A 10,127-nucleotide genomic window follows, 5' to 3' on the forward strand; every position below is an offset into this window, starting at 1 on the left:
TTGGACGGGGCTTGGAGCAACCTGGGCTGGGGGGAGGTGGCCCTGCCCAGGGCAGGGGGTTGGAACCAGGTGGTCTTTAAGCCCCCTTCCCACCCAAACCAGTCTGTGGTTCTATGATCCCTGTCCCACACGGTGCTCTGGCTCCCAGCCCCCTCTCGCTTGCCCTCCCTGAGCAGATCTGGCTCTCCATGTGTGTGGGAACACGGATGTGCTCATTCTCCGTCTCTTCCTGCAGCTGGTCGGAGGTGTGGGGCGAGCAGGGCTACATCCGTCTGCTGAAGGGCGCCGATAACCACTGCGGGGTGGCCAACCAGGCCAGCTTCCCCGTGCTGTGAGCCAGGACGGCCGTCCATCCATCCATCCCTCCCCGGGGCGTCTCTCCTGCCCTGGCTGCCCATCCACGGCTGGTTCCTTCTGGAAAGGGGCTTTTGTTCGCATGCAGTGAGCGGCAATTAAAAGTGGCACGGCTAATCAGCTAATCGTTCTGCGCCTGCACATGGTGGCCGGGCAGGGCTTGGTGGCCCAGCTCTTTTAAAAACCGAGTTTTACCCCATTAAACCTGCGTGACGAGGCAGAAAATGAACCTCTCCCCCTCACCGCCCTGCTTTTTCTTTCCTCCCCTTCCTGAGTAATTTGGGGGATTCGGTGCCAGGCGCAGCCCAGCAGCCTCGCGGGAGGCAAGGCCGGGGTGAGAGGGGACACGGGGCACGGCTGGCGGCAGCGTGGGCTCCCCAAAATGTCCCACAGCTGTCCCCTATGGGGGGCAACCACACGGCAGAGCGTGGCCCCAGGGGCCGTGGCTGGGGGGAGGCTGCTGTCTCCGTACCCCCTTGCCCCGTATCCCAGTGGCTCCGTGTCCCCACGGTCTTGTCCCCCCCGCGGCCTCCCAAGGGTTAACCCGCCCGGGCTCCCTGCCCACACCCAAGCTGGCCGCCGGGGCGCCCGCTGAGCGGTCGCGGCCCGCATTGACCCCTCCCGCCCGCCGTAGCCCGGGCTTCCTTTCCAAGATGGCGGCGCCCAGTGGGAGGAGCGGCCGGAGGCTGTGGGCCGCGCTGGTGCCCGCCGCCCTGCTGTGCCTGGCGGTCCGGGCGGCGGAGGAAGCGAGCACGGCCGACTTCGACGTGCGGCCCGGCGGGGAGGTCCACCCCTTCTCCCGGAGCCTGGTGAGAGGAGGGGAGGACGGGGGTGAGGAGAGGCTACGCGCCTCGCTCTGATTGGCTACGCGGCACGTCGCTCCCGCGTCCCGTCACGGGGATTGCCTGCCAGCGAGGGAAGGCGGGCGGAGCTGGTGGTCGGGGTTGGGGCGGGAGGGGGGGATCTGGGCCGGCTGTGAGGGGCGGGGGGAGCCGGGCGCTGAGGGGGGAAGGGGAGGGGGTCCTCGAGGGGGGTCCCCAAGGAGAAGGAGGTCCCCAAGGGGGGGCTCTCCAAAGGCAGAGGGGTCCTCAAGGGGGGTGGTGGTGGTGTCTCCAAAGGCAGAAGGGTCCCCAAGGAGGGACGGGGTCCCCAAAGAAAAGGGGGTCCCCAAGGGGAGGGGCTCCAAAGGCAGAGGGGTCCTCAAGGGGGGTGGTGGTGGTGTCTCCAAAGGCAGAAGGGTCCCCAAGGAGGGACGGGGTCCCCAAAGAAAAGGGGGTCCCCAAGGGGAGGGGCTCCAAAGGCAGAGGGGTCCTCAAGGGGGGTGGTGGTGGTGTCTCCAAAGGCAGAAGGGTCCCCAAGGAGGGACGGGGTCCCCAAAGAAAAGGGGGTCCCCAAGGGGAGGGGCTCCAAAGGCAGAGGGGTCCTCAAGGGGGGTGGTGGTGGTGTCTCCAAAGGCAGAAGGGTCCCCAAGGAGGGACGGGGTCCCCAAAGAAAAGGGGGTCCCCAAGGGGAGGGGCTCCAAAGGCAGAGGGGTCCTCAAGGGGGGTGGTGGTGGTGTCTCCAAAGGCAGAAGGGTCCCCAAGGAGGGACGGGGTCCCCAAAGAAAAGGGGGTCCCCAAGGGGAGGGGCTCCAAAGGCAGAGGGGTCCCCAAGGCGGGATGAGATCCCCAAAAGAGAAGGGGTCCCTAAGGGGGGGTCTCCAAAGGCAGGAGAGTCCCAGGGAGGAGCGGGGGGTTCTCAAGGAGAAGGGGGTCTCCAAAGGCAGAAGGGTCCCCAAGGAGGGACGGGGTCCCCAAAGAAAAGGGGGTCCCCAAGGGGAGGGTCTCCAAAGGCAGAGGGGTCCCCAAGGAGGGACGGGGTCCCCAAAAGAGAAGGGGTCCCCAAGGGGGTCTCCAAAGGCATAGGGGTCCCCAAGGAGGGAGGGAACCCACAAAGAGAAGGGGTTCCCCAAGAAGAAGAGGATCCCCAAGAGGGGTCTCCAAAGGCAGGAGAGTCCCAGGGAGGAGCCGGGGGGGTCCTCAAGGAGAAGGGAGCATTTAAAGAGAAGGGGGTCCCCAAGGGGGGGATCTCCAAAGGCAGAGGGGCCCCCAAGGAGAAGGAGGGTCCCAAGGAGAAGGAGGGTCCCAAGAGGGGGTCTCCAAATGCAGGAGGGCTCTAGGGAGGAGGAGGTGGGGTGGTGTCCCGAAGAAGAAATGGGTCACCAAGGAGAAGGGTGTCCAAAGGCAGGGGAGTCCCCAAGGAGGAAGGGAGCCCCCAGAGAGATGAGGTTCCTCAAGGAGAAGGGGTCCCCCCAGAGGGGGTCTCTAAAGGTAGGATGGTCCCAGGGAGGAGGTGGGTCCCAAAGGAGGAGGGGCTTCCCAAGTGGAGGGTCTCCAGCAGAAGGGGGTCCCCACGGAGGGAGGTTTGCCATGGAGAATGGCCCCCAAGGGGAAGGGGCAGTCACCAGGGGGAAGGGGGCCTCAAAGAAAGAGGGTGCCCATGGGAAGGAGGCTCACCAAGGGGAAGAGGCCCTATGGAGAGGGGGCCAGGGGTCCCTGGGTCCCCAGAGCACGGGTCCCCACCCCAGCACCATGGGGTCCTGGTGACACTCCATGGGGGATGAGGGCTGCACAGTCCCTGGCTCTGTGCTGCAACGAGATCCAGGCATGGACATGGTACGTGCTCCTCCTCGGTCACCCCCAGGGTGAGACCGCTGGGGGCTGCACCCTGCTGCAGCCTCAGTAATTCTCTCGGGTGTCCCCACATCTCCCATCACCACCAAGAAGTGGCTGATGGTGAGCAAAGAGAAGGTCCTGCTTGAGCGAGGCTGCTCATCATCTTATTCTCTTCCAGGGTGATTACACCTGCACCTTCACATACTCAGCTCAGGGAGGAACGAACGAGGTGAGTTGGGCAAACCTTCAAGTGTTTCCCTTACGCTCAGTCCCTGCACAGAGCAAGAAGCTGTTCAGGACAATTTCATTTGTGATGACCTGATTACCGGGACCGGGAGCTGTGAGGAGGGGTGGTTGCACCATTTCCAACATGGCATGTTTGCAAAAATAAGTTGCTGGATTTACTCTTTGAATGGGAGCGTCCTTCGTGTGTTGCGGTGATGCTGTGGTTTGTGAGGCCGTGACATTTGTAAGGCTTAACAAATCTCTGGGCTGGATGTCTCTGGAGAACAGGGAGTGACATTTTCGTACCCCAATTGGTAGGAAGGGCCTCGAAGCATAACTCCTGTGTTCTTCAGGAGCCTTGAAGGTTTTTGCAGCTCGTGGTGCTGCTGCAGTAAGTCCTCTGCAGATACACAGTTTGTACTTTCTTATCTGCAAGTCCGGTTAGAATCAGGTCTTTCTAGCGCAAAGGGAAATGAGACTTTAGCTCTTTTCCATGACTGTACTAATGAAATCATGGAGAGGAGAAGGCAACCAGGCCTTGAGCTTTGTGCAACACAAAGTAAAAGGGGCCATCAGCAAGTGTTGTGTGGTTATGTTGTGTTATTTTAGAGTGGTTGGAACTTGTCAGGCCTGCAGCTGGGAGAGGAGGTGACTGGCCTCGGGTGAGCGGGAAGTGCAAGGCTCCTCCGCACGTTAACTGTTTGGACCTTTCTCCTCTGCAGCAATGGCAGATGAACATCGGAGTCAGCGAAGACAACCTGCTCTTCTCCTGCTCTGTCTGGAGGTGTGTTCTTTAACCCCGAACGCTCTGAGGCAAAAGCAACAATGAGGCAGGTGGGATCTGGGCCAGGGACCCTGCCTCCCGGCTGGGTTTGCCTCGCTGCGGGGCAGCACCGGGGGGACTTTCCCCTCCTGAGAGATGCTGTGACTCCGGGTGGGCTCCTTAGCCAGGCGGTGGTTGATAAATGCTGTGTTCCCCCCTCTCCCCCCTCCTCACTAGATGGAGCTACAAGAGAGCCAGAGGTGGCTGTGGCGGGAGGGAGCTGTGAATCCTGAGCTCCTCTGCACCTCCACCTTCTCTGCCGATGTCAAAGACTCTGCTTTCTTGTTTCAGGCCCCAAGGGAAGTCTTATCTCTTCTTTACCCAGTTTAAAGCTGAAGTGAAAGGAGCCAAGATAGAGTATGCCATGGCTTACGTAAGTCCCAGCTGATCCCCTGGAAGCAGGTGTGTGGGAGGCTGCTATAACACAGGAATTGGACGTGGAAAACATTTATTAGACATCTGTGCCATAAAATGTACTCCGTCACGTCCCTCGTTAGAGAGTGGCGGCAAGTCAGGAGAGCGGCTGCAGGTAGGCTCTCCCGCACCAATTTATTTCTGCTCCCTCAGTGCCATCGGGTTGCTGCTGGCTTTGCCAGCGTCGGGCGATTCCAAAAGACACCATCCTGCCCGGGTGCGCTGCCCAAGACGGGTCTGGTTTGCCTCAACAAATTGCATGTGACCAAGTAAATAAAACCTCTGCTGGTGCTTTTGTTCATTCTTCCGTTTCCCAGTCTGCAGTGGTGAGGCTTTCAGTCACCCAAGCGACACATGTTTGTGGTTTAATAGGAAATGGAAAAATAGTCCGAGATTTTCCTGCAGGTTTCCTATGTGGATTTAATTATTTCACTCCACATTACTAAAATCCACGTTCATTCTTCAAAATGCACCGTCGTTTGCTTTACATAGAGTAGCTTCTTGAACTGCCTCAACTGCTTAAACCTTCTTCCTTCCCATTTCAGTCTCAAGCTGCAGTGGGTGGACAAAGTGACGTCCCCTTAAAACAGGAAGAATTTGAAGTCACCGAAACAACAGGTCTGTGACCGAGAGAGCTATGTGCGAAGGGGGCTGGAGTGGGAGACAAGCCTGGCTGTCAACCAGGAGACGAGTGTTTAAGCTTAATGCAGATAGATGACGATGTATAGGAGGACGGTGCTTGTTCCGGACTCGGGGGTATCATGCCCTTGATCCATAGCTGGCAGCAGGATTTTGCAGGTCCCGTTCCAGTGTGAATGTTAAATTAGCACGGGGGAAGAACGGGATTATCACAACATGCTTGTCGCATGCATAAGAAGGAAGTGCAATGCCCGACTTGCTGGCTGTATCGTCCTGGAAGGGAACCAGCAGGGCTGTTTTGTTCTTGCCTTACCATCTGTTTATCCTGTGCTTGTTTTCTCTCTTTTTAGTGTCTCACAGGGATGGCAAGTTCCGGTTTGAACTGTCCAAACTCATGATTGTAGCAAAAACGCCCCGTGACGAGCTGTGACCCCGAGGCCGGTGTTGGGCAGGGTGATTTGGGCGGAAGAGCATGGCAGATAAAGAGGATTACTTGTTAACTGCGGGGTTTTTTTGGTTGGCCAAACCTTTTATGTTTTCCATATTGAAATGTGCTAGGGTCCAACACAAGTGGGACTTGGAGGTGTTAAGACAGATGCGTTCTGTCTTGTGTCAGAGTAACAATGTGCTTTGCAGCTGGAAACCTCCTCTGAGACTCCTGATCTGCAGCCAGCCATTCTGTCGCCCGCTTTCTGCTTGGTTGATCTGCTGAATATGGTAAAGCTCCCCTCGAACGGGGGCTCCTTATCTCCCTTGCTAGGAAGAGCACTGCAGAAAGATAAGCGGCTGGATTTAAACAGGGTTTGCCAAAGGGAAGTTGTTAACTCTGTAGTCTCTGGAGGGGAGAGAGGATTTCTCTCTTTGCGAGCGTGACAGGAGGAAATAATTAAATTGGGTGGGAGGGGGAAGGAAGGGATAGAGTTGGCCAAAGCTATCTGACTCCTTGTTGAGTGCGGCTACCATAGACCGTGGCTGGCTGCGCGATGGATGGAGGATGTTCTGGCCCTGCCCTAGTGCAGAGCGCGGGTTGGGGTAACCTGGCGTGGGGAAGGCAGAGCTGCTTATTCTGACACAACCCAGGAATCAATCCAAGCAACACTTTTCATGTCTCAGTACAACTGCAGGACTATTTTCTACGTTACAGAAGTGATTTTTTTCTTATCTAGAGTAATAAAAGGGAATGTGGAATTCCTTTCCTGTGTAAATACAACGCAAATAAAGAAATAAAGCATCATGCTCTCGCCGGAGTTTGCTCAGCTCTGTGCCTCCTGCCCTCCCCAGCCGCACGCCCAGTGAGTGGCGTGACCGTCGGCGTTTGCTTGACCGGGAGGAGGCGAGATGCCACGCGGGAGGTTGGAGGCTGCAGAGGCTTTACGGGGGTTCTGCCCACCTGAGAGGTGTCCCAGCGGGTGAGAACAGGGCTCCGGCCCTGAGTTTGCATAACCCAGCACTGTCATGACGGCTTCTTTGCTCAGAGGTGATGCCCGGTGATGGCTGTGGTCTGGTGTAGGCGATGGCTGTGGTGTAGGTGATGGCTGTGGTCGTTGGTGGGTGATGGCTGTGATTATTGGTAGCTGTTTTCCCCTTTTTTGGGGAGTTCCCTGTTTTTTGGGAGTCTGGGGCTGCTTTGCACTGGGGATTTGACAAGCCCTGTTTTCCAGGCTCTTCCCAGATGCTCCTTTCTCTGTTGTGTGGCTCCTGTGGGATCTCTGGATGCCTGCAGGGCCCAGGAGTGCTGTTGGGCGGGGAGGTGCATCCCCGGCGTGCTCCGACCTGAGCTCCGAGCTGCGTTTAGGGTGCTGGTGTTGCTGGTCTCTGGCTTTTCTCCCTGTTTAACCAGTTGTTTGGAGGGAACCAGACCAAAGGGAGTTGAAGGGACTTGTTTCCCAGACTTGCACAGCCCCGGTTGGGATGGGAAACCCAGGCCATAAAATGGCCCTTCTAGCAGAGAGTGCGCCCTGCGGAGCTTCCTGGGACAAAAAGGCAAGAGTTTGGGAATAAGGTGGGTGTTTGCTGTGGGGTGCGGGGGAAAAATTTCAGATTAGACACCTGCAGGTGAAGGAAAGCTGGTGCCGGGCGTTTGGTGGCTTGAGTGTGGTCCTAGGAGGTATGAAACCCTGGGGACAAAGGGAACAGCCGTGAGTCGGGGCTCACACGAGCAGAAACGTTTCGTGCAATTAAGGAGCATCTTGCAGCTGACGCCGACGTGCACCTCGAGAACAGAACAGCGAAACCTTTCTGGCTGTCAGCGCAGCAGCCGCGGCCGCCGCATCCATCAGCCCCGTTCCGCTTTGCCTGCTCGCCGCATCTGCCTCCACCGAGCTGTTTCCAGCCCCGGCTCCTCTTCAGCACATCCCTGACAGCTGCCGCGAGCCCAGGGGGGGGAACGGGAACGTCTGTTCTCAAATGCCGCGTGCCAAAGGCCGGTTTCACCCTGCCCTCCCCGAGGGACCAACAAACACCTTGGCAGATCTTGGCCACCTTCTCCTCCCTGCGCACCTGTAAATGTGCTTTACCCCCACCCTGCGCTGCGCGGCGCAATTAAATTAGCTGCCGTAGCTGGAGCCAGGCCTATGAGATGACAGAGATAGGGGCTTTATTTCTTTCTTTTTAAATCTTTAAGGCTGAAAGTTATCGGTGCCTCGAGCCAGCGGTGGAAAGGGAGCCGCGAACGGGAGCCGCGGAGCCGCTCTCTGCCCACGAGCGTTGGCAGCCTCCTGCGCCTGGAGACATCCCATGGAACAGGAGGCACAAGAAGGTTGCGGAGATAAGGCCGGCTGAGATTGTGCGGCGTCTCGTATGCTAAAAGGGCAATTTTTCAGCGTTCAAAGCCGAGATCGGCGCGTTGGAAGCGGGCCATGGCTGGTGCGTCCACGCTCTGGGAGCACGAGGCTTTTCCACCGTGCCGGTATCCAGTTCTGCGAAGTCGCTCGTTGCTTTCTGCCCATCGGCGTTGTGCTTTTTTAGCTCCCTCCCGCTGTGCGGCGAGGGGGACGCAGAGGAGCACGTGTGGGTGTCTGCGTGGGAGCAGGATTTGCTTTCCCCCACCCCCTCCCCGGGACCCCAGACCTTTGCTCTCGGTTTGTGGTGGGTTTTGCGCCGCGTTTTCCTCCCACCCAGTTCAGCCCTGACCACGCAACGCCGGGAGCTGCCGTGCCACGGAGCGGGGGGGCAGCCTAGCTGGCAGCGGTGCTCGGGGGGGACGGAGAGTGAAACCCCCCCAGGTTGCAGAGAGAAATCGCCATTTAAAAGGCAAAACCAACTGCCCCCGGCGCTCATTTTATCGCTGCCAACCGCCTTCGTAAGGACTGCGCGGAGCACCCAAGCCAAACAGCTGAGTTTATTTAAATAACTCATCAGGGCTACAGAGTTTGCTAAAAAATAACCACCATAACTCGAGGACACGTAAAACGTACAAAATCCCAGGAAGAGCTTTGGGTAACCACCGGGGAAGGCGTCGGAGCCATCACAGTGGGACCATCGCAGGAGGCTGCTGGTGGTGGTGGTGGGGAGTTGGGTTTTGGATGAACGCGTGTCCCTCTAGCTCCCTCCCTGCCCCAAGGGACAGCCGCTTGCCCAGGCGAGGTGGGATCCTTCTGGTCTCAAGGACTTGTCTTTGAGGAGGCCAAAGCCCATTCAGAAGCACCTTCCTGCACTGGGGAACACAAGCCTGGACCGTGATTTGGTCCCACCATGTTGTGGAACGGCTGAAAGGCAACCATGGGGCTCCACAACCATAATAGGGTCTCACAACTGTTCATCCAAGCAACAGCCCACCCCCTCAGAGACACCTTCGAGGTGTTACACACCACGAGTCTTTGGTTTTTCCCCCAGGAGGATTACGATAGAGTTCAAGGTGAGGAGTCCAGTTCCTTGGACTCTAAGAGCACTTAGTGGGCAAAGGAAATCAAAACTGTACAGCAGGAGCCCAGAAGGCCAGGATCACCTGGAAAGGACTCAGACCAGCACAGGGAGGGGTTTGCAGACCCTGGGCAAGGGTTAGACAAAGTCAGGAGGTTCAGTCTTTTGTAGAAATGAGGAGAAAATGAGTTAGGACTACAGAGGAGAAGAGGACATCAAGCCTAGTGATGGTCAAAACAGGCGTACGTCCTGTCTTCGGTCTCACAGGAAGCAGAGTCCGCTGCCAATGGCCCATCTTGGCCAACTTCATATGTTGTCCTCCTCCAGCATCTTGTTAACCCCTTCGCAGATCCTCTTCAGGTGGGTGCGGTAGGGCTCAGATGGGCCGTAGAGAGCTGAGAGGAATTCGTAGTCCGCAAAGTGATTGAAGACGTGGTTGATGCGGGAGTGGGATTTGGCCGTCAGGTGGCCGTTGACAGCCTGGTGCAGCAGGTCCCGGCACTCTGTCAGCACACCCGACATGACCCTGCGGTCGAAGGTGAAGTCTATCTGGTGGAAGCTGACGGCCGTCATGGCCAAGGTATGCACCTTCTTGCGGAAGCGCTCCATCACCAGCAGCTCCTCAGGGTTGAACTGCCCATTGCGGTAGAGCACGCCCAACTTCATGACGATCTTGATGAGGTTTTTGATGATCTTCTGGGCCTCTTTGCGGTTATGGGTGTACTCCTTGGTGGCCCGGTAGAGCTCATCCAAGATCTCGCTGCTGGTGTCGTCAATGAAGACGTTGGCTATGGTCTTGGTAGCCATCTTACTCAAGAGCTTCTTCTGGGCCTGCAGGGCCAGGTTCTTGGTGCTGAAGGTGTCCATCTCTGCAGAGGGAAGAGGCACAGACAAGTTCAGCCCATGCCCTGGATCAGACCCTGTCCCCTCTCCTCCCCACGCAGCCTTCTGGGAGGAGAAAGAGCATCTCTGGCCAATGGCAAGACAGAGAGGAGCTCCCGGGTGCCAGGGCAGGCGAGGGCTGAGCTCACGCCCCGGGTTTTTGTTAGTGGGATGAGTTACAGGGTGTTCCCACCTTCCTTCCCCCAAACTCTGGGGAGAAGCTACAGCGCGACAGGCAGCGTCGGAGGCGAGCGAAGTCTCCCTACCTGAGCATC

At 57.8% G+C, this 10,127-nt stretch overlaps 3 protein-coding genes across 3 annotated transcripts in view; 2 read left to right on the forward strand and 1 right to left on the reverse strand.

The window, feature by feature from the left end:
- Positions 1 to 335, forward strand: part of LOC104295425 (cathepsin L1-like) — a 2,770-nt gene extending 2,435 nt beyond the window's left edge. The window contains exon 7 of the mRNA XM_009895185.1: positions 236 to 335. Coding sequence (XP_009893487.1) covers positions 236 to 335 — 100 coding nt within the window. The remainder of the gene's footprint in view (positions 1 to 235) is intronic.
- A 672-nt stretch (positions 336 to 1,007) lies between these two features.
- Positions 1,008 to 5,539, forward strand: LOC104295428 (chromosome unknown open reading frame, human C19orf10). Its single transcript, XM_009895187.1, has 6 exons — positions 1,008 to 1,163; positions 3,187 to 3,237; positions 3,956 to 4,017; positions 4,348 to 4,429; positions 5,016 to 5,088; positions 5,460 to 5,539. The coding sequence occupies exons 1-6, from the start codon at positions 1,008 to 1,010 to the stop codon at positions 5,537 to 5,539; spliced, it is 504 nt and encodes a 167-aa protein (XP_009893489.1).
- Positions 5,540 to 9,276: 3,737 nt separating this feature from the next.
- On the reverse strand, positions 9,277 to 9,849 carry TNFAIP8L1 (tumor necrosis factor, alpha-induced protein 8-like 1). The gene has a single exon (XM_009895188.1). The coding sequence runs from the start codon at positions 9,835 to 9,837 to the stop codon at positions 9,277 to 9,279; it is 561 nt and encodes a 186-aa protein (XP_009893490.1). The 5' UTR covers positions 9,838 to 9,849.
- Positions 9,850 to 10,127: the final 278 nt, after the last annotated feature.

Source organism: Charadrius vociferus, unplaced genomic scaffold (genome assembly GCF_000708025.1).
Source record: "Charadrius vociferus isolate BGI_N301 unplaced genomic scaffold, ASM70802v2 scaffold291, whole genome shotgun sequence".
Classification (NCBI taxonomy): domain Eukaryota; kingdom Metazoa; phylum Chordata; class Aves; order Charadriiformes; family Charadriidae; genus Charadrius; species Charadrius vociferus.

What these genes read in the sequence shown, in the direction of transcription:
- TNFAIP8L1 (XM_009895188.1), bottom strand. Translation starts at nt 9,837, where the DNA reads ATGGACACCTTCAGCACCAAGAACCTGGCCCTGCAGGCCCAGAAGAAG.
- LOC104295428 (XM_009895187.1), top strand. Translation starts at nt 1,008, where the DNA reads ATGGCGGCGCCCAGTGGGAGGAGCGGCCGGAGGCTGTGGGCCGCGCTG. An exon ending in ACCCCTTCTCCCGGAGCCTG is followed by an intron (nt 1,164 to 3,186) that starts GTGAGAGGAGGG and finishes ATTCTCTTCCAG; the next exon opens with GGTGATTACACCTGCACCTT. An exon ending in TTCTCCTGCTCTGTCTGGAG is followed by an intron (nt 4,018 to 4,347) that starts GTGTGTTCTTTA and finishes TTCTTGTTTCAG; the next exon opens with GCCCCAAGGGAAGTCTTATC.